A 27,929-nucleotide genomic window follows, 5' to 3' on the forward strand; every position below is an offset into this window, starting at 1 on the left:
AATGATTTTAACTTGTTTGTTCTTAGAATATATGATTATAGGAAATGAACAGTAGGTGTATTTACCCTTAACCAAAGTGAGAAAAAAACTAAAAACTGTTAAATACACTGATGATCTGGCATACTTCCAGACAGTTTACATCATCCAACTTAAGAAGTTTTGCAACAGCTTTTTATTTATCCAACATCTGCCACAATAATGAAAACTAAGTAAAAGCTATGAAAATTGCAAAAAAGACAAACAGTTCATGTTAAACAAACTAAAAATAAAACAGAACAATCTCTCCACACCAAAGACAAAAACCAAGAGAGACAGCAGCATTCTAGAAAGTAAAGCAAACATGACTCGTATTTAGAAAAAAAATGGTTCTCACAGGAAAATAATCTACAACACTGCTGCAAAATCTATAGTTACACAAAATAATTCACTGACAGTTATTTAATAGAATGAAAATACCAATTCCCAAACACATTGAGATGACTCCATGTAAGCCCTTGCAATCCATGCTGTGATGATGCAAGAAATTACTGTTTTCTCAGTAAGGTAGGCAGAAATGAACAAGTTCTACATCCAGTCACAGCAGTTTACAGAGCAGCCTAAATTACACTAAAAATAATTTTTAACTACTAAAAACACTAAAACCCAATTTTAACAACACAGCAAGCTGTGAACTGCACCAATTGACAGACTGGCTCACATTCACTCTTGTTGAACTGGTAACACTGGTAGATTGGCACAAAGGTAAGTGCTCCTGAAGTCACACAACCCCAAGTTGATAAGAGTGTGTAAGTAATTCCCTACCATTCATACTGTTGGAGCTGTGAAAATAGCTCATATACCTAAAATTCAAAGCTCTACAAAGGCCTTAACTCAAATGCCAAATTGACAGCTTCTATGTGAAACAAACTTTCAGGCGAGGGGAAAAAAAAAAGTAAAGTACCTGTCATGACAAGAACTCCTAACAAGAAAAACTAAGCACACACTTTAAGTATTGGGAAGCATCACATGACTTTAACAACAGATAAAGTCTACTGCTTAAATCTGTTGCTGAATGGTGAAAAACCTCGTTCATCTAGCATGAAGCTAGAGGCTCATCACAGACCTAAAATAACATATGAAACAACATAAGGCAACTTCTTTTTTCAATGTTGAAGTTATTTATATCCTCCTCTGAGGGACCGAGTCCTTTTCTAAATATACTTCTATATATACTTTACTCATCTTTTAGTAAATGCATGAACAACTTGCCTTGTCTCTGTGAGTCAGCTGCTGACTAATAACATCTTCACAAATGCTGGAAGATGGGACGAGGTTGTGCAGCTGGTAGAAGAGCTCCACACTTTTCTGATGATGCTGAGGAGTTCCATCACCCAGCTGATCCCAAAGAGTTAAAGCTATATGCTTTGCACACGAAAAGGAAAGTTGCAAGAGACAAGTGAATGACTATCATGCCTTGTTCAGTTCTACGCAACAATGGGAGACATCCCATCTGATGACACCCTATCACCAAGAGGCAATCTGTAAAATGGTTCCTTTTGTTTGAACAGAAGGAACTGTTCAAAACACTGCAATAACTTACTACATAAAACATTCCTGTCAAGGAGTCAGAACAGATATAAATTTTCATTGAAATATAATTAACTGCGTAATATACCCTGCTGCTGATTATCTTCTGCAAAATATATCTTACATAAATTACACAAATGCAAAGATTGTTGACCAGAGTCCTACATTACGCATGATTCAGTTTCATACCTTTGTGGATTAATGCTGCTATTCAATCAGGTTGTGTTTATATCTTTAAAATTCTCATTTAAACAAGGATTTTCACACAAGTGGTCAGTAAGAAAATCGCAGCAGGAAAACTTACTGTGTATTTCATTTAGATTCTAACACAGGTTATAACTGGTACCAAAATATTCAGCAAGAAAATTTTGTTTACCATATCAAGGATGGTAAAGGGGCAAAGTGTTATTGTTCACCAGACAGAAAAAGTCTAAAGAAAACAGCAATGAGATATTGCATCTAACCTTGAAGAAATCTGTTTTTTCAGCCATATATCTCAGATTGCCTTGAGTAAGAGGAGGTCTGATGACGACAGCCACTCTTCCCTGGTTAGGACTAAGAGGCTGAGTAGCTTCCACACTGTTCAGATTTTCTCCAGTGACAACAGCAACAGATTGAGTCAATCCAACCAAGTCCATCACGAGGGAAATAGTAACACCCTGAACACTGAAATCGCTTGCCTGCTTGCAAGCATTCATTAAAGTCTGTAGCCACAGTGGAGGCTGTACTTGTTCACAGTCTGAAATACAAATCACAGATGATACATTTATATAACAATCTAAATATTATGGAATTTTCCCCTTGTATTCCATAATTATATGTGCAATTGTCCCTTCGTATTTCAATCTGCCCATTGCATGGCTTTAGGAAAATGTATGTGAGGGGAAGATACATCAGGAAGTATCTTCAAAATATCCAATTACGAATGCAATACTGTATCACTTCAAACATTTAGTAACCAAAAATGAATAGAAAAATTTTAACAAGGAAGAGGAAAATTTTATGGAAATGCATTCAGATGATTTCCTACTTTAGGCAAAACTGAACTTTTAGTAGCTAGCACATCCTTTCATCCACTTTTCTTCTGCACAAAATTCTTCACCAGCAATCAAATCTTAATAGTCTAGATAGCAGTCTGGAATAATTCTGTAATATATTTTATAGAACCTAGGATAATATATAACATACATGCAGACTAATTTTAAATTGACAAAAATAGATTTGCCTGGCACCACTTTAAAAATAGAAGTCTCTGAAAATTGATGGTTTGGGTGCAGCACTATGATTCATTAGACCATATTCTGTTTTAACTGTAGATGGTAGTTTTCCCCTTTTTACTGTTCTCTCACTTTATCAAGTCATACTCTGGGTTGACACTGGAAGTCTCTTTCTCCAAAGTTCATAGTCAACTCTCCAAGTGAATATTGCATCCTTTCATTTTAGAGATACCAAAGTATCTTCTCTTAAAACTTCAAAAAGACTCTATTTATTACATTCCTAAAAAGGTAAATGCATCTAGAATTGGACACAAGTGAAGAAGTGTTATTTAATAGGTGCAAATACAGCACCCTTTTAGAATCAAGAGAAGAATGCAATTTCTAATTTATTTCCACAGCTCCACTGGAGTCTAAATATACCTAATAGTTCCATATTGTGTTCTAGAGGTTACAGATATAACCCATGTTTTCAGCTTCACTCAGTTCCCTTTTCAATTCCTTCAATTAAAGATAGCTGAGAAATTAGGCATACAGCAGAATTAAAACACAATTATGTCAAATATCAGATTAACCTGTCTTCTTCAAATAAACAGACTGACCAGTGATTAAGAGCTATTGGGTCATATCATTAATGCAACTCTCCAAAAACACGTTCCAAATGTAGGAAACCTTCAACAAACACAGCCTCTCTTCTGCAATACAAAAAGCTCATATCACTAGATAGGGTAGTGTGAGAATTATGGTAACTACCTTCTTCCATTCACTGATCCAGTGCAATTCCCTACTACGGGAAGTATTCTTTACTATTCCCTCTGCCCTGCCATTCTACACAACAGATGTTTACATTTGGAACAAATTCCTTCCTGTTGGTTTTACCCACCTACAATTAACGTCTATTCCTCAAAGTTACACTATTACTGGACTGCAAATGATACCTCACAAATAGGAACGTTCAGATGATGAACAAGAAACACAAATCCAAGACATTTAAAGAAAGTGAAAAGGATTTCTAGAAGCACTGCCCTCATAGGAAGCACACACTACTCAAGTTGTACAGGCTCTCTGCTCTACATTGCACAAGGCAATGATAATCAAGCATTATGTGCACAGAAAGTAATACGCAAACATTTAAGATGATATTTTATTCTTTGGACTCACTCATTTGTAGGTTGTTCTGGAAATAAATAAAAAAAAAATCTAGTATTTTCAGGGTCATGCCATAAAAGCACAAATATTCCAAGACAGATATTTCACAAAAGGTAGCAGATCTCTGGCATTGTCATACTCATAACTAACGAACAGCTATAACCAAATTGCCTTCAACTGACAAATATTTTATATGTCTGGATGTTACAAAGTCAAATATATGCTCTGCTCCTGGCAGAAGAAGGAAGACACAGACAACACATCTTTAAGACCACAGAAATAGAAGTCATGTTAAATCAGTATGCTTGCTTCCAAAACAAAAAAACCCACTCATCTCCAAGCACTGCCCACCACTTAGTCTTGATTTAAAAATTGCAAGTAAGAACAAAAAGCTGCAACTAGGAAGTTTCCTAGAAAAAAATAAAACCAGAGATGTCTGTGACAGTAGCTAAAATTAGCGTTACCATTTCTTGCATGCTCCAAGCATACCCACCATGAAAACATTTTAAGGAGCAACTCCCAGACTGCAGATCACAAGTGGATCCAATATTGGAACTGTAAACTGAAGTCTGGGTTTGGGTTTTTTTTATAAACTGTAAAAAGGATTGCTCATCTAAAATTCACAATTTATAGTAATCTACCACTGTCAATGTTTTAATCACGTCTATATCAGAATAGTTTCATCTATCTGTGAACACATCCATACCTCACCAAAACTCATCATTTTCATTTTGTTTCTTAGTGTAATTATAGCTAGAAGTTTTTTGCAAGAACTGTTCCTTTACTAGGAGCACAGTAGAATTAATTAAATTTCTTAGCTGGTTTGATTTTTATTGGACATAGCTTACAATTTCTATGTATTGCCAAAGTGATCAATGTGCACATCAATCCAAAATTGATAAAAGGAAGCTAAACACATTTGATGTGAGCTGTGGCTATTGCAAAATATGACAAAGAAAAAATTGTGGATCCATATAGTAAAGAGGAAGATTCAACAATCCAGATTCTACTCTCAGGCTTCAGTTTGCATAAGTTATATTTTTCACCCCAATATTAATTATTGTCAAATTCCATGCCAGCAATATTCTTAAAAATCTATGAGAAAATAATTTTGCTTCCAAATGTAAACCAAATGACACAGATGAAAATGCAGATTTCTGAGAGGAACAGCAAACAGGAACACACACAAAGCATAATACTATTACTTAAATATTTTTTTGGCAGAAAAATATAAAAGTATTATTTTAAAAGCAAAGAACAAATGAGAGTGCAGCTTACCAACTTCAGGCTTCCCAGGATGTAATTCTGAAGTACGGTTTCCTTCAGCAATGTAAACGGGAAAGCTGGAACATTCAAGGTAGAGCTGACAAGCAGCAATAAAGGCAGGAAGGTATTCTTTTGGTGTTTTCTTCTTGTTTGTTTTCTTCACCTTAGCATCATCTTGTGATTCTCTGTCCCATTTTGCGCTCTGTCCTTGCACTCTAGTGGGGTCTACCGGAAGCTCTGTCCCTAAGGGCTGAGACAAGGAATTATTCTGAATGATGTACAGGTTGATAAATCTGGTTAAAAACTGTTGGACATATTCCAAACAGCACTGCATTGCAGTCTTTTGGATCGTTTTCCCACTACGAGTTGCTGTCCCTTGTGTCATTACGGAAGGAGGCTGTACAATGGTCTCCTCAGAACCCACAGTTGATGCTGTCTCAGTCTCTGAGGAAGTGCTACCAACAATAGGGATGCCAGGTGTACTGTGACCTTCATTCAGTGCTCTGTCAATGTCATCATTTGTATCTGCCTGATACTGTACAAACTCAGTGAATCCACTTTCTGATGATCGACTGCTTGGAGGATTTTCACCATCTTCAAACACATCATTAGGATTTTCAAGTGACACTGATGGCACCTGAGTAAAATAAAAGTTTAATGATTGTTCAAAGTAGGCTATTTAGGTCTTAGCAAAACAATATTTATTAATGTGAAAGCAACAATTTTATTCCAGAGTTTTAAATGCATTCATACAAATACATTTTATGCAAAATTATGTGCGGTGTTTCTATAAGCCTGCCAGACTAAGCTAACATTAAAAGAAAATTGTTTATCAAGAAAAATATTTAAATATCATTGGTTTTAACATTTTCTTCAGATCACAACCATGTCTATTCTATAATGAAAGAATGCTGAAATACATAGGCATAGGTACTACTAATTTATACAGCATCATAAACTATCAAAAACAAAGTTACAATTACAAAAATATATGAAATTTTCATTTAAAAACTACTAATCATTTGCAAATGGAAAGAAAATCAATCATCTTCTCTAAATGAGAAAGATGTTGCTGCAAGAACAGTTCTTCATGACTTATTATATGGCTTAATTCCATATCAGTTCAGAATATGCACAGATGAATGGCTTTTACTCAGAAAGCACCCACAGTAGCTTTTTGCACTGTTCTAGCCCTCTGGAGTCTTAGTAACTGGTAACATAATCTCTGTTTCTTGGTGAGAATGTGAGGTAGGGAAACAATTGAAACAAATGCATCAATCAGTGGCCCTAAACCCAAGTGCCCACTCACTTGCAGTCCTGCATTTTAAGGTGATGGCAGATGTTGCCTGACACCTAGAAGGGCCCACATGTTGTTTTGACTCCAATCACTGGCTGTGTTAAATACAGAACTTGAGTATTATGTAATAATATGAAAAGTTTTTCCATTAATAAATAAAGACAGTGACATTATTATTTACAGTGAGTAATGTCTTGCTTTACCAGAAATGGAATAAGAATGAAAATTTGAGATATTACAACAGAAAACAGTGAAAGCTATGTACTAAAAAGCTTGAAGACCCCATTTTACAAAATAAAATCTAAAAGTGATTAGAAGCATGGTAAATCATTTCAGTATCTCTTAAAAGAAACCATAGCCACATATGAGACAGTTGTAAGAAGAAGCAAAAGGTTCAAAGGGCAACATCATTGAATTAAAACTGGCTTTATTTAAAAAAAGGTAACCAAAAAACCCCCAAAACCCCAAAAGAACAAAACAAGGCAGGTATCAATTAGTTAGAAAGAATAAAGATAGGATCCTTAATAAAGGATGCTGGAGTCCTAATTGACACAGAGAGCGTGAGCCAGCCATGGACTCCTTTGGTGAAGCAGAGCAGCCACATCTAGGATTGTATCAGCAAAAGTACTGTCACCAAATCAAGGGAACTAATTAGCCCACTCTGCTCAGCAGTTTCAGGTCCACAACCAGCACATTGTACCCAATTTTGCACTCATTAGTACAAAAGAAACTCTGATGTCCTGAGTATGCCCAATGGAAAGTCACCACAGGCGCTCCTGACATAAACGGAATGGTCAGAGAGTTGGATTTACTCAGTTTAAAAGAATGCTAAGAGCTGTGGAGGGGGTGAAGATGGCTTTATTGCTCTCTGTGAGTTCCCACTAGGCAGTTGAAAAGATAGAGATATGCTCAGAAACCCACAGTGAAAGAACACAAGGCAACCAACACAAGCTGCAACAACGGAAATTCTGAATAAATAACAGTGCAAACAAACAAGTTGCAGTCATGGTAACTTAATCCTTGGAGATATTCAATATTAAGACAAATATGATCCTGAGTGACATGACCTAGCTTTAAAAAAGTAAAGTCTAACTTTGAAATCAGTCCTGCTTTGAGCAGTGCCCTGCAACTGTCACTTCCAACCTAATTTATTCTATGATGTTCCTTAAGCTTCTTCAGCTGGAAAACAAGGATTTCAGGGCATGTCACTTAAAACACCTCACAGAGCCATGGCTGCATAGAACAAACTGGACAAAGAAAAGAGAAATAGCTGCTGGCTGGTTTATTTCTTTAATAAATTATTCTTAGAAGTGAACAGTGACAGTAAAATATATGATGGGTATTAAACCAATGCACACAAATTGGGTGAGAAGAGAATTTACATATGCCTGATACTTAACCAAAATGATGAACTCTTTTCAGTCCAGTTATTTTACTTCATCATACTCTTGAAGTGCATTACAAACTTTAGTTGATTAATTCTTAGGCCCTGATTCTGAAGTAATTTATACATATATAACATTAAATCAGGGTAAAACCCCCTAAGAATCAAGAAATTTTACCACAATTATAAGTTATTTTGATTACTCAGCTTTCAGATATATTGTGGTATCTAAATCTAATCAAAGACTTGTATGGTATTCCATACAGGCTTAAAAAGCCCACTTCTTTTTTTCTACATAAGAAGCAACTTTCCAAGATGCTGCAAAACCTAATCAGTTACCTTTTTATTTTCCCACTCTTTGATGGAGCTGCTGTGTCCAGTAGGAAGCTGTAGGATACCATCTGTACCAGCAGAGAGCAGTGGAGGCTGAACCTTGCTAAGGATCTTCGAGCAGAGCCTGAGAGAATCAGTCAGCTCAGACAAGTGCAAAGTATGAAGATGGCTTGTCAATGCAGAAATCATCCTGAGCAACAGCTGAGGCAAGTGTTCTGTCTGTATTTCAATGTAAGTCTCCTAGTAATAGGAGTAGTAAAGTAATAAAAAAAACCGTTGTTAATTGTCACACCAAATGCCACCCTGAAATTTATTTTCTATAACAGAGCTACCTATTATTTGCTTAACTGTGTTCCAAACATACAGTCATGGAAAAGGTTAAATTAATATCTTAATATGCAAGAATAAGAAATACATGCTTTTGAAACAATATTCACAAAATTAACTTTAAAGTTGGATAAAAAACAAGTAGAAAGATATTTAGTTCTTTATTCAAACTATGACATATTGTTCATTACACAACAAATACATTAAAAATATCATATGAAGGATAAAGACTGCTACTATTACTTTATTAATCTTAAGATAAAAGTTTAAGAATGAAAGATAAACAAGTTATTAAGAACCAAAGGAAGAACAGGCTGATTGCCATACCTGACACAGCACTCTCATACTTCTAGTAGGCTTTGAAATGAGAAAGCAAAGAATTGAGGAAAGACAGCTATAGAAAAAACAGTTCCAACAGCCTTTGCTACATTAAGCAATGACAACAGAAAAAGAAGATACATCTTATCATGGCATTTAAAAGATCCTTAAAAGAAAACTGCACATTTAAACTGGCATATCAAACTACAAAAGACTATACTTTCAATGAACACACAGAAAAGAAAATGAGGACAGACTAAAATGTTCAGGTATAAGCATCATAAAACTGATTTCAGTTATGTCTAACCAGTCTATCAAGAATCATACAATGAATCAAAAACTTCTTTTCATGTCAATTTATGTCAATATATTTTCAGCAAAAGCAATTAATAAAGTATGCATAGTATTTCTGCAGACAATAAATATACAGAATCCCAATGTTAGTAATGAATAATCAATTCTTACCAAAGAAACAATATCCAACAAAAAATCCACTAACAAGCAGAAATTTGTCAGAGGTAACTCAGATTGCTCACTATCACCTCCAGGCCCAGTTTGAAGTCTGGCATGTAAAGTCCTCCTGCAAAATTCAAATAGGGTTTCACAATATTTTCCCTACCCTCTTACACTGACCATATTTCTGTAACTTAATGCAAAGCTGTATATATATTGGGGATAGTCACTACAAACACCTAAGTAATTTCACATTTTACTGTTAAGTAGCTTATTTGGCCCCATGCCATTCTTTCAGAAAAAGCAGTAGCCAGACTTGTGGTGTATAACAAAGAGTCTTCATTTATCAAAAAAGGAAATTCAAGCTACAGAAAATTGAGTAGGGAAGAAAAAAACTTAAATACAGCAGCTCATGTAGAAAAAAAACTCCAAACAAAAACATTTCTCCAGATTTCATTAATTTATAAGGCAATTTTGTACCCATGTTGACAGGAACACTACTTATGTGTAGTGAAATATGCACCTGCATGTTAGCTGGCTGTAGATGACTTTCCTTATGTCAGCAATTCAGCCCAACACACAAAAAACAAGTCACAGACATCTAGATCAACCTCTCACACTGAGCAGGACTGCTAAAAACACTAGATAAATTAATCCACAGTTTTGTCCAGCAGAGTTATGGAAATCGCACAAGAAACCTCCACAGCCTTCCTGGCTTTCACTGTTCCACCTCTTCCACTGCTGCACAAATCTTTCATAACTTTGTTCTTAGCAAAGGTTTTCTCAAAGTCCAACCTGACCACTTGAATGAGCACTTGTTGCTCTCCTTTGTTTTCCATCAGCTGTTACAAGAAGTACAGCTGTATGAACTTGGCAAATGCCCTCCAAGAAGTCATAGGGTGCCATTCAATTTCCCTCTTGGCCTGGCTAAACCAAACTCACCTATCTCAACCTTCAATGCAGTGTTCTATAACTGACCAGCTTAGCAGTTTCTCTACTAAAGTCTCTTCAGTTTCTCAACATTTCTCCTCAGGTAGCATGTCCAAAGCTGGACATAATATTCCATGTCTATCCTTAGAAACACTAAGTGCAAGGAAAAATAACTTCCTTTCACCTGCTGCCCATGGTCCTCATAATGCAGCCCAAGACACAGTTTTCTTTAGTTATGACAGCACACTGTTGACTCATAGACAAATTCATGTCCAAGTATCTTAATACTCATAAGCAAAAAAAAATTCTACAAATTTCATTTGACATCTCTGTATCATCTACTCCTTGCCACATCAAAAACCCCTGCTCTTCTGTGGTTCCTTCATTCTCTATCCTCCTGTTAATATTTTCAGTTTTCCTTGACTTATGGTTGCTATTTTCTCCTGTAGCCCTCCTTATCGTGCACAGGATTCCCATCCCTCTTCCCTACAAGAGCAGGACAAATGACAACACATTGGGTGTCTGGCAAATCTGTCGGTTTTACTAAAAGTGACTTGAACAATGAGCAATCCTGTACTGGCCAGACACAACAAAAACTAGCTTTGAGGTTACTCTGGAGTCTCCCCTTCAGCAGAGGGGCTATTTCTGTCTCTTGATTTAACCCAGATGCTGAGTTTGTGAGAACTCACATTAAGACCCACAATCACATTGGATAAAAATTGGCCAAAAGACTGAAGTCATAGGGATGGGAAAAAAAAATAATTACAGGGTAAATGATTTCATGAGACTAATTTCCTTGAAGAAAAAAGTATATAAAACAAAAATTAACTTCAACTTTACACATACAGAGATTAAATATCACTTACCTACAACACTCTTCAAACCAACGAGCAATGTAGTCCCACATATAATAAGGCTCAAAGGAATTGAAAAGAAGATTGGCAGTTTTAATCAGTTCTGCTGTTTTCTTGTTTTCTCTCAGTTTGCTGAAAGAAAATAAAAAGAACATTTCATATCTTTATACTTATTTTTCAAGTTATATAACTACATATCCTTGTGAGTTTAACCACTGTCAAGTAACAATGACAAATTATCCTCCTCTCATCCCTACAAGCAGCTGTTGCTCAAGGGTTCAGGATATTGGCAGACTGCTCACACCAATGTTTTCTTCCGCAGTTACTAGGCCTCTCCTCTATCCTTTCTTTAGTACTTGTCTTTTAACCACATTTTCAATATATCTGTTTTCACCATAATTGTTCCCACAGTTGTTTCCTCCCCTCTTCAGCTTTGAACTCCCATCTCCTCTCTGCTTTTCAAAGTATTAAACTCAACTCTTGAAACTTGTTATCCCACTCCCCGGCTCTCTTGTCACAGTCTTCATTTTTCTACTACAAGAAAACTCATCAATAGACTCATGTCTATTTTGTTTTTGAAGAATACAGATAAAAATATCAATCAAATAAGCATTTTTGTCATGGATAAAGAATAAAACATATGCTAAATATTAAAAAAATAAAAATAATAAAGCCAACCACTTCACACCTTTGCACTGAACACAGAAGTTGCAATTGATGCCAAAAGATCCTGTATCCCGAAGAAAACACATCACAGTCCCACAGGCTTCACAGTCATGGTTTCAGCAACAAAGATGTATTATTTAATACATAATACATTATACTCATTATTTACCTGCTTAGCTGTGTGTGATCTTTGTTGAATGATGGCTCTGTCTGAAGCTCCAGCTCTGCTTTGCATTGTGTATATAACGTTCTAAACACTTCAATCAATACATCCTCTAGGATGGCAGGGCCTAGGGAGAAATACCAGCAGTCACACTCTTGCATTACAGCGTTGCCAACAGTCCACAGCAGAAAGCTGCTGAAATCATTAGCTAGCTTTGGTCATTGAAACCACAAAATTTTTTCTGGTTCAATTTTATAATCTACTTGAATGTCAGGAAGTTTGGTTTGCTTGCATTCCAGAAACACTGAGACAAGTGTGGTGCCTGGGAGTACACAAAGGACTAGCAGGGTTATTTTGCCCCATGTTTGATGTGCGTACAATGGCAGCTGCATACAAACACACCAAGTGCAAAAAGCTGTGCAGTCACAGCAGTACAGATAATGTTCAAGCCAACGCACCCCTTTTATTAGTTCAGCTCAGTAAACATGTAAATGGACTTCATAGATTCTTGATCAGTGGCAGCTTCCAGTCAAACGCCTTGAAATACTCCTAGTTATCTCAAGCTATTGGCATATGGACAATACACTCAAATAATTAAATGCAAATATAAGATAAAATATTTTGAGCATCATCCTTCCTTTTAATTTGAGGTAGGCTTTTTTTTAGTTTAAGATATAGTCTGTATGGTACTTTTTGAAAGTGTGCAATTGTAGCCTGGGCTGCATTGATAAAGTAGGCCAAGGGAGGCAATTCTGACCTTTTATTCTGCTCTTGTGAAATCCCACCTGGAGTACTGCATCCATCTTTGGGATGCCCAACACAGGGACATGGACCTGCTAGAGCAAATCCAGAGGAGGGCCACAAAGACAGTAAGTGGGTGGGAACATCCCTCCTATGAAGACAGGCTGAGATAACCAGGCTTGTTCAGCCTGGGGAAGAAAAGACTTCAGAGAGACCTCATCGTAGCCTTTTAGTACTTAGATAGGGCTCATGAAAAAAAAGGGAGATTTTTTTATACAGGCAGATGGTAATAGGACAAGAGGGAACAGTTTTAGACTAAAAGAAAAGAGATTTTGATTGCTAGGAAAAAATTCTTTACCCAGAGGGTAATGAGGCACTGGAACAGGCTGCCCAGAGAAGCTGTGGTTGCCCCATCCTTGGAAGTGTTCAAAGCCAGGTTGGATGGGGCTTTGAGCAACCTCATCTATTGGGAGGCTTCCCTGCCTGTGGCAGGGAGGTAGGAACTAGACGATGCGTCAGGTCCCTTCCATTACAAAACATTCTATGATTCCATAAAATAGCTCCTCCTTTGGATTTGAGCTAAACCTCAATTATGAAGAAAAAAAACCCCCAAATTATTTTGAAAGAAATTCAAAAAGTAATCCTGCTTGAGATACCATTTACTTTATGTGTTTCTTAGCCTCATTTAGCTGCCTTCAGTAAGAGTATGTTCATGGAGTCAAGCAAAAAACCTTTTAGCTTATTATATCTCATTTGGCTGAAAGAATCCTCAAAGCTTTGCTACTTTATGAAATCTTACCATACACATGGCCTCTCAACGTTTAGACTGATTACCAGAAATTACAGGATGGCAAATTTCTGACAGATATTTTGTTCCCTGTAGTTCTTCTGTCCTAGCCAAGTCTTTTCTATAATTATTGTATTTTTATGGTTTTATTATCCCCCCTCAAGTCTGATAACCGATTTAAAAAAAATTTTTATTTTTTTCAGTGACCTTCAAAATTGTATTCCAAAGAAAAAGACAAGATATCCAAGTCTTAGCCGAAAATACTTTTGTCCCATAGTCCTCAGCACTCATCTGCTAAAGAGGGCATTTAAACATTTTAAATAAGAGAAAGGAAAATTTAAAAGAAACACAAAAAAATCCCAACAAACCACCTACAAAACAAACAAACAAACAAATGCTTCCTCTGCATAAATTCTTCTGAAAAAAAATTAACTGTTTTCTTGTTAATATCTATCATCTCTGCAAGTATAGTAGAAGAAAGAACAGATTATTTATTCCCTAAAGCAGTAGCTGGGAATTGTAATAGTAAAAGTCATCATTTGATGAAAGTCATAAAAAAGATCCAGTCTGCATTTCTTCCAACACACAGTTAATTCTCTCTATGACTTGGACTTACTGTTTCCTGTGTACAAAGTAGAAGAAAGGCATTTGGTAAAAGGTGAATCTGATTAATGCATTAAATTAAATGCAAAACATAGATACAGCTTGGAAGACCTAAGAAATCGGGCTAACCTGCCCATACTAAGCATATAACTTTTTCAATTTGATAAAAAGAAAAATTTTCAAAGCAATACCTCATGAAACAATTTAAAAAGAATAAATGAAAATTACCTAGTTCAGGCTTATCCAGCAAACTGATAAGAATTCGAAAAGGCTTTAAGTCTTGCATTAACGTGCTTTCTTCTCCCTGTCCATTAACTTGCAATATTCCAACCATTGCCTACAAAGAGCAAAAACATATTAGGAAAACAAAAAAAAAAAAAAGCAGGGAAGCAATAAAAGGGAAAATTCTTTGTAGTGGAGACCACTACTTCATCTCACTGCAGCTCAGTCTCCTTGATTAAATTCTTTCAGCTTCAACTTTCTGTGAACATTTCTGTGGAACAGAACTCAGTAATTTGTATTTTATTTAAAATCAAAATGAAGTATTACAAGCAGATAACTCAATATTTCTTAAGAATAAAAGAGAAGACATGAACATTAATGAACACATTATTAGAGAAGATAGATATTAAGAAGCAGATATTGCAAAGCAGATATTAAGGGCTTAATAAAACACCATCTGTCCTGTGATATACTCACTTAAGTGGATTAAAATTTTCTTGACTAAATAGCAATGGTAACTTTGAAATAAATCAGAAGACTGAATTTCTATACCAAAGCAGGTGAGGGAATGAGCTGGAGAATTAAAATAATGTCTCATGAGACAACCACAGGTTTTGCTTAGTTTTCTGCCTGGCTGACTTGACTGTCTGAGCTAGTTTGTTTTTTTTACAATTTCAAAATAAAGGACAAAAGAAAAAAAAAAAAAAAGAGAGAGAGATAAAAAAGAATAGAGCCATGAAAACCAGTTTGGCCTTGCTATCTGCTACAAACCAGGTATTGTCAGCAAATATTTTAAAAGAAAAATCTTCTGTACTTTCGTATGTCTTTAGAAGGCCAGAATTTTCAGTACATCATAACTGAAGAAGATATGGGTTGACTGGATAAAACAAAATACAGAGACTGCTAGAGAAGGCAGAAAAGAGCAATGCTTTTAACATCTTTCAAGAGGCAGCAAAAGGTTTTAGAAGTCATATGTAATTTGTATTATGTATAGGCAAGGCACCGATTCCTACGGCCATGCTCTTTTCAGACAGAAAAGTTTTATTGACACAGATTAAATTCAAAAGAAGAACAGATTTAAAAAAGACTATAACCATTAACCATGCCTAAATACTGCTGAAAGCTCACCACGGTTTTTTTTATATAAGGTAAAGGTGAAACTAGCTCATTCAGGCCTTTCCTTTACATTTGAATAATTTCTGAATCATCTGCTAAGGAAGACAGAAGGGTGATAAGAGAAGGGTGAGATAGTGCCAATGAGGTCCTTACTGATGAAATACTGCAATTCTGAGGTCTCTTCCTCATCAGTTGAACAGCAGATCTCACAACTTTCAGATAAAACTGAAGGTGCTAGCTCTGTGCTTGGTGTCAGCTTTGAACTGGGATAAGCTGAATATTCTTGTGTCAGCTACTACTGTTAGAATTGCCATTCTCATTCCCATACATAGCATCACAGTTCTGACTCAGAAAAATCCTGACCTTATCAATTTGCCTTAAGATAAAATGTCTTCCCCACTTCAAGATCAGACTCACAGCAGTTTAAAAGACATCTGCATTTCAATTACTGTGAGAAAAGTAGCACAGTTCTTAGAACCAGATCTCAGCTCATATCGAAAGGCTTTAAGGGTAAACTAGTTTAACTGCCAATTTTCTCAACTATTCCTGGCTGCCAACAGAGAGCAGAAGATGCTCCCTTTTCCTAGATGGGAGAAAGACCCTTTTAACACAGACTTTGAGTGCCACTTGATAATTTTTTTTCTGATTCCCAAGACACAGAAGAGTTTCCATATCTACAGAAGAGAATTCTCCAATTCAGTTTAATGAAAGAACAGGCTTCAGTGCCAGGTGCCAAGTTCATTATCAAATAACATCCATGTATGCTTCATTCATTGTAGAAAAGTAGAGGGAGAAATCTAGTATTTGTTCTGTTCATTCTGCTATTCTAGAGAAACACATTATTTTATGTCTTCATTTTTCCAGTGAGAAAATTTTAGAAGAATAGGAAACAAGTATCACAAAAAGACAAGATTACATTGTCACATTGCATCAGCAAGTCAAAAGATACAGTTACAGCACCTTTGATCAGGATCTGTTCATAAAAACATATGCCCCAATAAAACACTTTATAGCTACCTGGACTAACATCTCCTTAGAGAAGGTGTTGAAATAGTAAGTGGCATGCTCCTCGGGATTGCTGTGCCTTGTACTTCTGGGTCCTACAAGGGCACCATTGTTATCAAAACCTTCAAGCAAACAAAAGGCAAAGCAGATAAATATTTGCAGTTTAATAGAATATATTGCCAATTTCTTTAAACTAGAAATCAACACACTAGCACTGATAACTTACCAATATGAAGTCCAAGTCATGTTGGCAAGAAAAAGATGATTTTATAGAGTTTAATATGGGAAACTAAGTTATACTTTCACACAAGCAGTTTGCACACAAATAAAAAAATTAGTTTTATGTAATATTATCAACCAATTACTTCTTGTACAATATAAAAATTTTCACAAATGTTGCACAACCCATAATCCTTAAAAAACCCCACAAACTGTTGCATAAAAATATTTCAATATTAACAAGAACACAAAAATTCAGTGTTTTAAATATATAGAGATGATAATCAAAATACACTGACATGACTAAAGCACATAAAAGAATACCAGTCACACTACAAACTTTTTTAAAATTCAAAATTACAGAAAGGAGATGGACCCTTGTATTGTAAGTTTCTTTTCTTTTCCCAGTAAGTTTTTAATTGCACAAAAAACCAGGCTTAACAAAGAAAAAAATCAATTGGTTAACAATGTTTAAGATAACCTGATTTAAGGAGATGTATACCATTTCTATTCATAGGGAATGTTACTATGGCACCTCTAGCTGTAAGACAATAGGAAGGAATAGCAAATACCAGAATTAAACAATGTCATACAGAACAACAGAATTCAGACAGTTTTCCAGCATAACTGATCTTCATCTGCAATGTCTTATATTAGAACCAGAGTATCATGACAATAGAAAAGCAGCACAACATCCAAAGAAAAAAAAAGCAAAAATCCTATATTGTCAAATAGTTTGTCCAAATATATAGCACATAGAGGAAGTAGCTATTGACAACATAGGACCTGGAAGTCACCGTAAAAGTATTCTCTAAAGCTGTATGACTTTCAGTGGAGACTTTGTTCATTAAATAGCTGTAAAATAAGGTTACAACTAAAAAAGCAGTATGATATTTTAAATATACAAAATATCTTTTTCAATAATAGCAAAAGACATATCTTGTCCATCAAATTTAGTTGAAACATGACTGCAGTGTTTAATCTAGAAACTATTTCTTTCCCAAATCTAAAAATGCAGGTATGGAGAACAACATTGCATTTCATTGTCTTTCTTTAAAAGATGAATCCTTTGCAAGTCAGTGTCTTTAGGAATGATTAACCAAAGAAGCCACGATTTTCTCATATTTAATTTCAAAACCCCTTCTGCTCCTACAGCAACACAACCAACCCTGTCATGCAAAACACTGCTGGTGATTTCTTCCCTCACTTCATAATTTCAGTTCTCTCTCAGGGCTCTCTGCTACTCAAGTTCTTTCTTGCCCAGTCACCCACAGGCTACCTGTCTCTGACATCTTAACTATCGGCTGGGAAAGGTGCAAGATCTGCTGGGAAGGGTACTGGGTGGCCCAAGAAGCACATATGTACTTGCTGGTGAGCTGGGATGCCAAACAAAGAGGGTAACAGCAGACTGCAAAACATATCAAGTAGAGAAGCTACTTCATGTCTCTCCATTCGGTCTGCAGTTCCTGGGACACACTTAGGAACTTCCATGATATTGCAAATGGGTTTAAAGAGTAACTGGTCAGATTCATGTGACCACAGGCTTCATTTCCTTAAAATAACAACGTTGAGTAAGAGTAATTGTTTTCTAACATCTTCTAATTTCTGGTCTTCTAACTATTCCCTGAATAGTTAAGAGCCTTCTAATAGCTATAATTCTTTGCTACTCTCTTCTGATTACCTGCTGGTTTCGCATAAAAATGTAAATTTGTACTGTATTGATTTTATGTCATTTGGTAGAATTGTATTCCCAATTGTTCAATTTTTAACTCAGAAAGGTGTTGAAAAGTGACTGGTGATCTGTTAATTCAATCACACAAAGATGTAATGAAGTTTAAAGCTTGCATACTGAAACTGTAGTATCAATGCTCTTCAGCATTCTTTTCTTTTTATACCATCTATACTGTTGTGTTCCAACTATCATTTGCACTCTATAATGCCTGTTCTGTTTTCTCTATTCTATGTTTTTAGAGAAAGAGTTTCAGAGTGCCTATCTCCATAACCCAGCTAAACTAGACTCTACCCCCTGAATGTGGCCCATAATTGCAGCTAGAGGAAAATGCACCAACAATTTATATGATGGAATGAGTTCCAAGATGACATCCTTCATCTTCTACGTCCAAGGAGAGAGAAAGTGCCTTTCTGTCTTGTGAAAGAAATTAAGTATTTCATTTTTCCAAGATTCTTTCACAGTAGTGCAAACACTGCTAACGGAAAGACAATACTTCCTCCACTTTCAGTGGCCAATGGAATGAAATACAAACCTACCTAGAAGCCATGCGTAAAGCCTTCGGTTGAGTGACATATCCCTGCGCAGCACTACATGAAGGGCTGCTGACAAAATTCTGATCATGTCTGGACGTGTTGCCTGAAGAAGTCAGAAACACAATTAAATTTAACTATGAAAAGTACAGTAATTTCACGAATACAAGCCGCAGCAATTTGACAAAAATTTTGGTGGAAACCCGGAAGTGCGGCTAATAGTCGGGGGCGGCTAATATGTGAATAATTTTCTGACATTTACAACCCTAGACCTGCCAGCCAGGGCTCCGAGCCAAGCACCTGCCAGTAAAAGCCGGCATTACACGATTGTTACAGTGTTACTCTGTTACCCTGGCTCCCTGCAGGCAGCACAGGGGGCGGGGAGAGAGGTGGGAGAGCTCTCTTCTTCCCTCCTCTGCCGCAGCCCAGGGGAGAGACTGGGGGAGCCTGCGCCGCCATTGCCGCGGCCTGGGGAGGAGGAGGGGAGCCCGCGCTGCCATTGCCGCGGCCCGGGGAGGAGGGGGGGGGCTCTGCCCTCGCCCTCCGCCGCCGTGGCGGGAGCAGGGGATGCTCCGTGCTCGGCCGGCGCCGCGGCGCGAGCGGGGCGAGCAAGCCCGGCGGCAGCAGCGGCTGGCCCCAAGCGGCCCCACCAAGCAGCAGCGCCGAGCTGGGCCACCTGGCCTCGTTGGAAGCCCCGAGCGGGCCGAGCCCGCACAGCTCGAGCCCAGCCAGTAAACCCCGTGATCCCACAGTTCTGTTACTAATTGGCAACTTTGTTGCACACGGGTCCTCGCTGCAAACAACAGAGCGGCTTATAATTGGGTGCGGCTTGTGTATGGACAAAGAATGAAATGTTGCCGACAGCCGGAGATGCGGCTTATAATCGTGAAATTACTGTACTTTTTCAGTTTCTTACTGCTTTAAATGCTTGTGTAAATCTTAATATTGAAAAAATGCTGTATTGATAATTTCAACATCTCAGTACCTAAACAGAGACACTCCAAATATTCCTATAGTAATTGATAAATGTGAATGAACCACTTCCACAAGCAAAACACAGTTCTTTTTTACATAAAAGTGCAGGTTTTTCCTAACTTCTAGCAAGATGAGAATCAGTCTTGTACAGGTTTGCCTCTATGAGTTAAATAATTCATGGATCATTTAAAAACAGGAAATAACTAACAATAAATACAGTAAAAAAAAAAATTTATCTAGAAGTTATAAAGTCTATCTCCCACTACTGCTAGGGCTAACCACTCATCCAAAACAAAAAATCATTTTAAATTCTCTAGTGTTCTGAATATGTTGTGCTAAGAGGATTAACTTTTGCTGATTTTGAGCATTGGGAATTGGAAACTTGCAAATGAACAGGTAATTTGCTTTCTCATCAAATTGGAGCAAATTAAAAGCTAAACATAATAGACTAAACATAATTTGAGCTTACATATATAGAAGTTAAAGTTAACTTCACAGTTAACACATCAAGTTAAAGAGCAGAAGAGCAGAGATCATGACATGAGTATACCCAAACCTATCAGAGAAACTCTTAGGAGTGACTCTGTTGGAGCTTGAAGAAAATCATTAACAAAAACCAACCAAATACTGCTACTGACTTAAGAAGTGACGTACATTTAGGAATTTGTCAATTCATCTTTCATGTTAATAACCTACCTGGCTCATGTGGAAAGGAAAACAAAAAAGGATAAGGTCCAGTGTGCTCCTCTGTACTAAAACACTGGTATCTTGCACTGAAGTGCTTACTGCTTCCACCTGAAGTAATGGCAGACCCCCCCCCCAAAATAGTTATTATTTTAAGGAGGTAGATATAAGACAACACTCAAAAATAAGAACAGTTATTTATAAATAATGATAAGTACTAAATGAGGTTATTTTAAATTTTGAATAATGAAACAAGATAAAACAGGAAAATAAAAAGTTCCACCACTGAGGAAACACAGAATCAAAGTATTCCCCAAACTATACAAACAACTTTTGCTTTTTTATATTACCAATTAATATCTTAAATTTAAAAGACAAAATTATTCTCTACTTTTTCTTAAAAAAAGGAACCAAAAATTGCAACAAAACTCAGTCTTAGCTGAAACATACAATGAATGGAAAGTTTTACACAAAACCTAAGCAGTTCTGATACATTAATTCAGCTTTGAAACACTCCTATCATGCACCAAAACATCATTTTAACTGGAGCTATAATAAACACGCATTTTTATCTCTTCAAAGGCTAAGTTCAAACACAGAGAATACATCTAAATCCCCCCCAGAAATACATTACATAATAAGTAAGTAACTTCAGTGTTGTTACTTACTTATTATAAGTCCATTGTTCCATTAAAACATTACCATTAATTCAATGTCACTGCCAATTATGTAGAGTTGATCTTCCATGGACAGTTTTCTGTTCAGATGAGAGAGGACATAAGTGATGCCAGGCAAGCGAACTGCAGGGCTGGTGAGGAGGCTGCCCCAGAGAGCACTGTAGAATGCTGACTGATCCACAGCTGAAGCAACTTTCTCCAGTAGTGTGTTTGTTCTGCAGTAAAACCAAGTCAGCTGAATCAGGGCATCTATCACAGCTCCTTCCCTTGCCCCCAGTTTTAATAAGTATTAAACTTAATTGTTACAGGAAGGTCAAAGTTTCCTTTTGAGAGGCCAAGACAGGCCCAGTTATACACTGAAGCTTATAATGCAGCCTGAACAGAGCAATCCAGCCAGCAAGCCTGTGGGCCAATCTGGTTTGCAAAATGCCTTTGGCCTGCCCACAGCTTCTCTTTATGTATTCCTTATGTACTCCTTATGTTCAAAGAGCCAAATAACTCCTTCATCTGCTACTTAAAGCCAAGTGTTGCTACAGACAGAGGTTTCAGACAGACAGCAGGAAAGCATAGCTACTGAAGAAAAGAATCAAAGCAGATGGCTTTTGCCCTCTCATTCCTTGCAATGAGTCCTTCTGGTAATAAGAGGGTATAAAAATACCCCATTTCTTTGAGTACAAGCAACACCTGCCCCTGTCCTCATTTCCTCCAACTCATGTGGCAGCACTTCTACACCCTATGGAAGGCCCCAGAATGCAGGTTGGATAGACCTTGTTCCCTTTTGTAGTGATGCCAACTACACGGTGTGGGTGTCTGCCTACACAGAAATAGAAAAAGACAGTGTTGAATTGCTCTTCTCATACAAGTTGGGAAAATTCAAGTTCCTGAAGTTGGAAATATCAAGAATATGTAAGTATGTGAACAATTCCAAGAACTGTAAGTGCTGAAGTGTAACTTCATCCTTTAATATGTTAAGATGCTACCTCAGTAGCCCAGATGCTGCAGTTATGTGTGTCAACCCATATCAAGAGTCATATAATTTTTTAAGTTGGAAAAGACCCTCAGGATCATTGACTCCAACCCAGCACTGCAAAATTCACCATTAAACCATGTCCAAACTGCCACATCTACACACCTTTTAAATACCTCCAGGTATGGCGACTCCACTATTTCCCCAGGCAGCCTGTTCCAATGCTTGACAACCTTTTAGGTGAAGCAATTTTTCCTAAATCCAATCTAAACCATTCCTGGAACAACCTGAAGCCATTTTCTCCTGTTCTATTGCTTGCTACCTGGGAGAAGAGACTGGCATATAACACTAAGTCTGCTTAATGCCAATTCCCTTTGCATAACTACTAGCAGGAACAACTAACAGTTAATTTGTCCTAATTAACACTAAGAACCTTCTACCATACCATTCTGTTGCAAATAACATGATATGACAGCATCAAATTAAAAAGCAACCACCTTGAGAACAATAAAATCCACATACAAGTACATAAGTGAAAAGTTACAGCAAATCCCCCACCCAGATCAAGCATATCACCTTATTAACAAAAGCCTCCTTACCTTTCATAATACTCTGATCCCTCCTCTAATCCAGGCAGAATTCCAGTTAACAGTCCTTGCAGCCCTGGTTTCAATGTTTTCCCCAAAGGGAGGTAATAAATCTCATACAGACTCAATAATGTTGGCTTGACAGACATAGCAGCATTGGCAAGGAGTGGAAATAGTCCAGAACTGAAAAATAAATTTTAACTTTTTAAAAGAAGCCTCTCATGTGACAAATTTATTTCTCTCTAGACTGCTACAAGCACATCCAGTATAGTTATTATAAGCATCAGATTTTTTCTTCAAATTGTGCATAGGCATAGACTACCAGACAATACGACTGCATTTAGATGGACAGGTTGGTATATCCCAAGGCTGATATTATGAGCTTTATTACTATTGTGATAACAAGCCCAGAGATGACAGTCATTCACCAATAAAACAAATATGATAAACCAGAAGCATCTCTGCATAACAAAATGTTAATTTTGCCCACATTGAACCATATCACAATGAAAATTGTATTTAAAAATACATTTTCTTTGGGCTTATTAAGGAAAAAAAAAGATTGGATAAGAACAATTTGAGGAGATTTATAGAAATAATTTTCTGAAAGAAAAATCATGGTGTTTTACTTCAGCAAGTAACCTCAAGGTAAAATTTAAGACATTTATACTGTTAAGCGGCATTAAACTATATATATTTACTTCAGAAACTCAGTCTGAAAACAGATTTTGAAACTAACAATAAAATCTACTCACACTACTGTTTATAAAACAGCCTGACTGAAAAAACTAGAAGTATGTTCTGAATTTAATTGAATGTAAGTTCACAAAAGTTATAAATGTGACCTCCTAAGAAGTTACAGAGATACTAAGATTATATTTGCTGTTGCTACTAAATATCATAAATTATTACAAACTGTACCAATAATCAAATGCACATGAACACAACTTCAATTTTCAAAATCATTTAGGACTCAGGTTAGAAGACCCCGACATATGAAGAAAATTAAAGAACAGTAAAAAGGTAATTTAAGGAAAGGGTCTTAAAACGTACACCTACAAATCTACTGTTAAAAGAAATATCTATGCAGATAGGTTATTGTCCATGATAGAGAAAAAAACTGTACAAAACTCATTCCAAAATACAAGATTTTTGGCAAAAATGTTTTTCGCCTTTACCAGTCTAGCAGAACTTGTCCTTTACCATTGTCAACTGGCTTCTTTTTTCTATAGAAAATGTCTTTTTGTTCAATAAGCAGCCCACTAACCCACAGTCATTCTTTGTAAGGCTATTACTCACACTTCAAGATTTGATGTTCAGACACTGGCATTCTGCTTTCATGACAAATACTGGAATCTTTGATAATGCCTTAATGTGAATGTCTGTCTTTGCCCTAGCAGCAGTAACAATAGCTTTTAGTTAGATTATACAAGGTAGCATTTTCCATTACCCTAGAACTTACTGTTAATGAGATCTTGCTGCTGAATCACTGTACAAGCAAAAAATGTGATCTATGAGTTCACAGTGACTTCTAAAACATGTTGAAACAGAGAACCGAAACACTGCCCCCTCCATGTAATTATGTATAAACATCGTGACAATACAAGACAGAAGAGCTGATGTTAAGGCATACAATTTCTTTCCAAGCATTAATGCACACCTTTTCTACCTAAACAGAATTCTATTTTATCCCACTATTTCTTAAACTGATGAAATTTTAATCTCTAGGGACAGGTAAAGACTAAGAATAATGTGTGACAGTGTGTACACATCTATCTATTCATTATATGAGAAATAACTTAATGTCTTGCCCACCCTACCCAATCAAAAATGTATACCTCAAAATGGAGGTTTAGGAACCGTATATGCTGAGTAAACTTAACTTTTCAAGGTTAGCCCTCCTTTTCATTATCATCAGTTCCACAAACTGAGAAAGAGTTTGTACTTGCTCCTCATGATAACAAAACAAAATCTTTCCATTATGTTAATTTGATGAAAAAGTTTATTGTAACAAACTACACTCAGATTCTTTTCCAAAATCACTTAAAAAATGAAAATGTAACGTTAATACAATGAAGAATTAACATTTCAATTACTACACATACGATACCTACAGGCAGAAATCTTTATTTCAATGAAAAAAAATAAATTCCAGGTTTTCTTGCACTAAAATCAGATCCTAACAAAAACTTAGGTGATCTGTTTATCTTCAATTATACAATATTCAGAAGAAAAGTACTAGGAAAGCACCAATAACGTGGGAAAGAAATGGGTTCTTGATTGATTCTTGCTATATAACAAAGTAATACTACAAATAAAAAAATGCAGGAAAACAAAAAAAGATCTCAACTATGCATTTGGAACAGAGTTGTTTAAAATATTGTACCTGTAGAGGAACAGATCTTTGGCCAAACGCTTGGGTCCAATGATTTTAAAAATTATCTCATATGTTTCAAGTGCCTTCCGATGAACCCCTCCTGGCAGAGCTGGATGCAGACATTGTGCCAAGCGCTTGCCTATCGTCAGCTTTTTGGGTACTACCTGGTACTTGGCGTTGTTCTGTAGCACCTGGTAAATCAGCACAAGGAGAAAAACAGCACAAAAGTTAAACATCAAATGCACATTTTATAAAAGAGTTCCTGGACATGTTCAGTAAGTCACCACACAAAGTTAGGTTACAAGAAAAAACCCAAGGCCATTAAAATCTACTGTGGAGCTTTTTCTTTGCCATGTTTTTCACTTGTACACTCGTTGTAGGTGAAATTGTCAAGGCATTTAAAACTTGACTTGTAATGGGCTTCTTGCCTACAGCTTGTCCATTTGTCATTTACTCATCCATTTGAGGACAAAAATTGCTATTTCCATTTGATAAAATCCATTAGCACTAGCTCAAAGAAGACTATTAAACTGTGGGTCATGAGTCTGGGACAGCTTTAAGAGAATGCAGGACAGCGAGATCACATACAAAACTTTGCTGCTGTCTGAAACGATGTAATCACTTCAGGACTGGAAAACAGAGCTGCGTTTGCATTTTTTTATTTTTTCCCCCATATCACAGCCTTCACATTGCACAAACATGCAGCAAGAACTGCTAGAGTCAAAAAGAAAAAAAAGAAAGAAATGAGAGTTTATACAAAATAATTATGCCACTTACAACTATAGTGCCATTTTCCTGAGTGGGGCTGCCTAGAAACATATACAACTGACTAAACCAAGATCTTTATGGATATCAAGATCTGTATTGATTTGTAAACTGCTATTATAGATTACAATGATACTGCCCATTAAACTTGACTGTTAAAATGAATCAGAATGATAATATTCTCTGGTCCATGAATGATTTGAGCCTTATTTTAGTACCAATGCTTCATAAAACGACTGCTGATATTTATACCAGTTACTATTTTTCACATTATTTCTATAACACTGAATGGTATTAGAAGCAAATGTTATTAATGAATGATGTTGCATTTATTTCCACTAGAAATGTAAATAACTTCTCCCTTTAGTTACAAAGGGTTCAACTCTAGGTCTCAGAAAGGTGTTTGATTTGTTTGCTCCTTGCCCACACCCAACATTTGGCTCAGACTGCTGAAATATTTGCAAGAGTATTAGATGGCTGGAACCTTGCACTTCTGGACTGCTCACCAGTACCTTTTGCAATTCCCGAATCTTTTTAAGAGCACTTGCCAGGCATACCTTGTTTAGCTTCCCAAGTGCTGATATTAAATCTGCCCATTCACTGGAATATTCAAAGTTCTTCAGTGCTTTGTCAACAGCTGCTACATAGTTCCTGTACTTGGAATCAGTCAGTAGCTCCAGCTCCTCCGTGTTCATCCTCCCACGGTGTCCCCACTAGAGACCAGCTTGCAATTCATGTACAGACATTACCTATTCAAAATATGAAAGAAAAAAGCCCTGAAACCATTGTTCTCAAGACATGCTGTTAAAATATGTATAAAAAGCACTACATTTTCCTCAAAGATATTAAAGAAAATTCTGAAATCAGGTTACAACAAACTAGAAACAAAAGCTAAATTATTGCAAACAAATATCTAACATGTCCAACATCAAGTCCTATTTAAAAAAACCAAATAAATAATAAAAATCACAACATCACAAGGCAAACAAAAATCCCTAGAAAATTAATGCACTGTATCTCCCAAAAAGCACTGCTTGTTCTAAACAATGCAACAAAGTGTTGCATTGTTTACATTTACTTCCTCTGAATCTACCATCAGAAACCCCCACCTTTCAACAACCAGCCTTTCTGCAAATAGAAGACACCAATCTTTCTGAATCACTTCCAAGCAGAAGACAAAACTGAAGGATACACACAATAGCTGCACACTATTCAAGAGGACTTCTGGGCATCAACACTTCCTTTTACAAGACTTGCTATTCTAATCCAGTGATGCAACGCTACTTTGTTTTTATATTACTGTCATCCAGGCACAACAAAAGTACGTGTTTACCAGTGTTCTGTAATCATAGGCTTTTGCAATTTACCCAGTGTATTTTCGTCATGTGGTACACCAAGTCATTAAGATATTCTAGTTCCAGAACACCACTCTGTACTTTTATAGGTCATAGACTATGGGTTTTTTTTATAACAGAGGTTCAATAACCTTTTAAAAGAAATTAGCTTTTAAAGCTACTTTCACCCCAAGCAAATACAACTCAAGGAGAAATGCTACTGTAGGACATCTGTGAACAAGGCAGATTTGGTGTCCCTTTCAATAATGGGGGTATTATTGGGGGAGACCTTTGGGATCTCTTTTGTACTTGGCTTCAGAAGAGACTCCACATTTAGCAGATGCTGTTCTCTTCTTTCTTGATTAAGGGAAATGGGAAGAAAATTGAGTGCAGAATCAAAAGAAGCGCAGGCTGAAGCATGACTGAAAAAACCAAACAAACCATGGAATAGGTATAAAGAAGTAGCATTCATCAGACTGTCTTCCAGGTGTGATAAGGAAAGTTGCAAGAACAGAGAAAAACAAGAAAATGGCAGATAAAATGAAAAGGGCTGGATAGAAGAAGTGAATAAAAAGGCCCAAAATGACAAGGCTTCTGCACTCTTGATTCTGATGGCAGAGTAATAATGACAAATTGTCTCCAAGACAGAACAGAAATGCAAACCGTTATTTTAAAAACACATTCTGAG

At 36.5% G+C, this 27,929-nt stretch overlaps 1 protein-coding gene across 6 annotated transcripts in view; it reads right to left on the reverse strand.

Annotated features, from left to right (window-relative positions):
* The window catches only part of DOP1A (DOP1 leucine zipper like protein A), a 62,526-nt gene that overhangs the window by 24,950 nt on the left and 9,647 nt on the right, over positions 1 to 27,929 (reverse strand). For 3 of the 6 annotated variants that reach the window (XM_033054777.1, XM_033054774.1, XM_033054775.2), the window contains exons 2-17: positions 26,465 to 26,656; positions 25,152 to 25,333; positions 22,778 to 22,948; positions 21,237 to 21,426; positions 20,547 to 20,645; positions 18,882 to 18,981; positions 16,407 to 16,516; positions 14,280 to 14,388; positions 11,927 to 12,047; positions 11,104 to 11,223; positions 9,320 to 9,434; positions 8,864 to 8,893; positions 8,216 to 8,449; positions 5,208 to 5,832; positions 2,031 to 2,305; positions 1,249 to 1,401 (exon numbers count right to left, since the gene is read on the reverse strand). In XM_033054777.1, coding sequence (XP_032910668.1) covers positions 1,249 to 1,401; positions 2,031 to 2,305; positions 5,208 to 5,832; positions 8,216 to 8,449; positions 8,864 to 8,893; positions 9,320 to 9,434; positions 11,104 to 11,223; positions 11,927 to 12,047; positions 14,280 to 14,388; positions 16,407 to 16,516; positions 18,882 to 18,981; positions 20,547 to 20,645; positions 21,237 to 21,426; positions 22,778 to 22,948; positions 25,152 to 25,333; positions 26,465 to 26,602 — 2,772 coding nt within the window. In that variant the 5' untranslated portion in view covers positions 26,603 to 26,656. Of the gene's footprint in view, positions 1 to 1,248; positions 1,402 to 2,030; positions 2,306 to 5,207; positions 5,833 to 8,215; positions 8,450 to 8,863; positions 8,894 to 9,319; positions 9,435 to 11,103; positions 11,224 to 11,926; positions 12,048 to 14,279; positions 14,389 to 16,406; positions 16,517 to 16,620; positions 16,763 to 18,881; positions 18,982 to 20,546; positions 20,646 to 21,236; positions 21,427 to 22,777; positions 22,949 to 25,151; positions 25,334 to 26,464; positions 26,657 to 27,929 lie in introns of those variants that run through there. The other 3 variants (XM_033054779.1, XM_033054776.2, XM_033054778.2) reach the window with 2 other exon arrangements.

The sequence above is a fragment of the Catharus ustulatus genome, chromosome 3 (genome assembly GCF_009819885.2).
Source record: "Catharus ustulatus isolate bCatUst1 chromosome 3, bCatUst1.pri.v2, whole genome shotgun sequence".
NCBI classification, from domain to species: domain Eukaryota; kingdom Metazoa; phylum Chordata; class Aves; order Passeriformes; family Turdidae; genus Catharus; species Catharus ustulatus.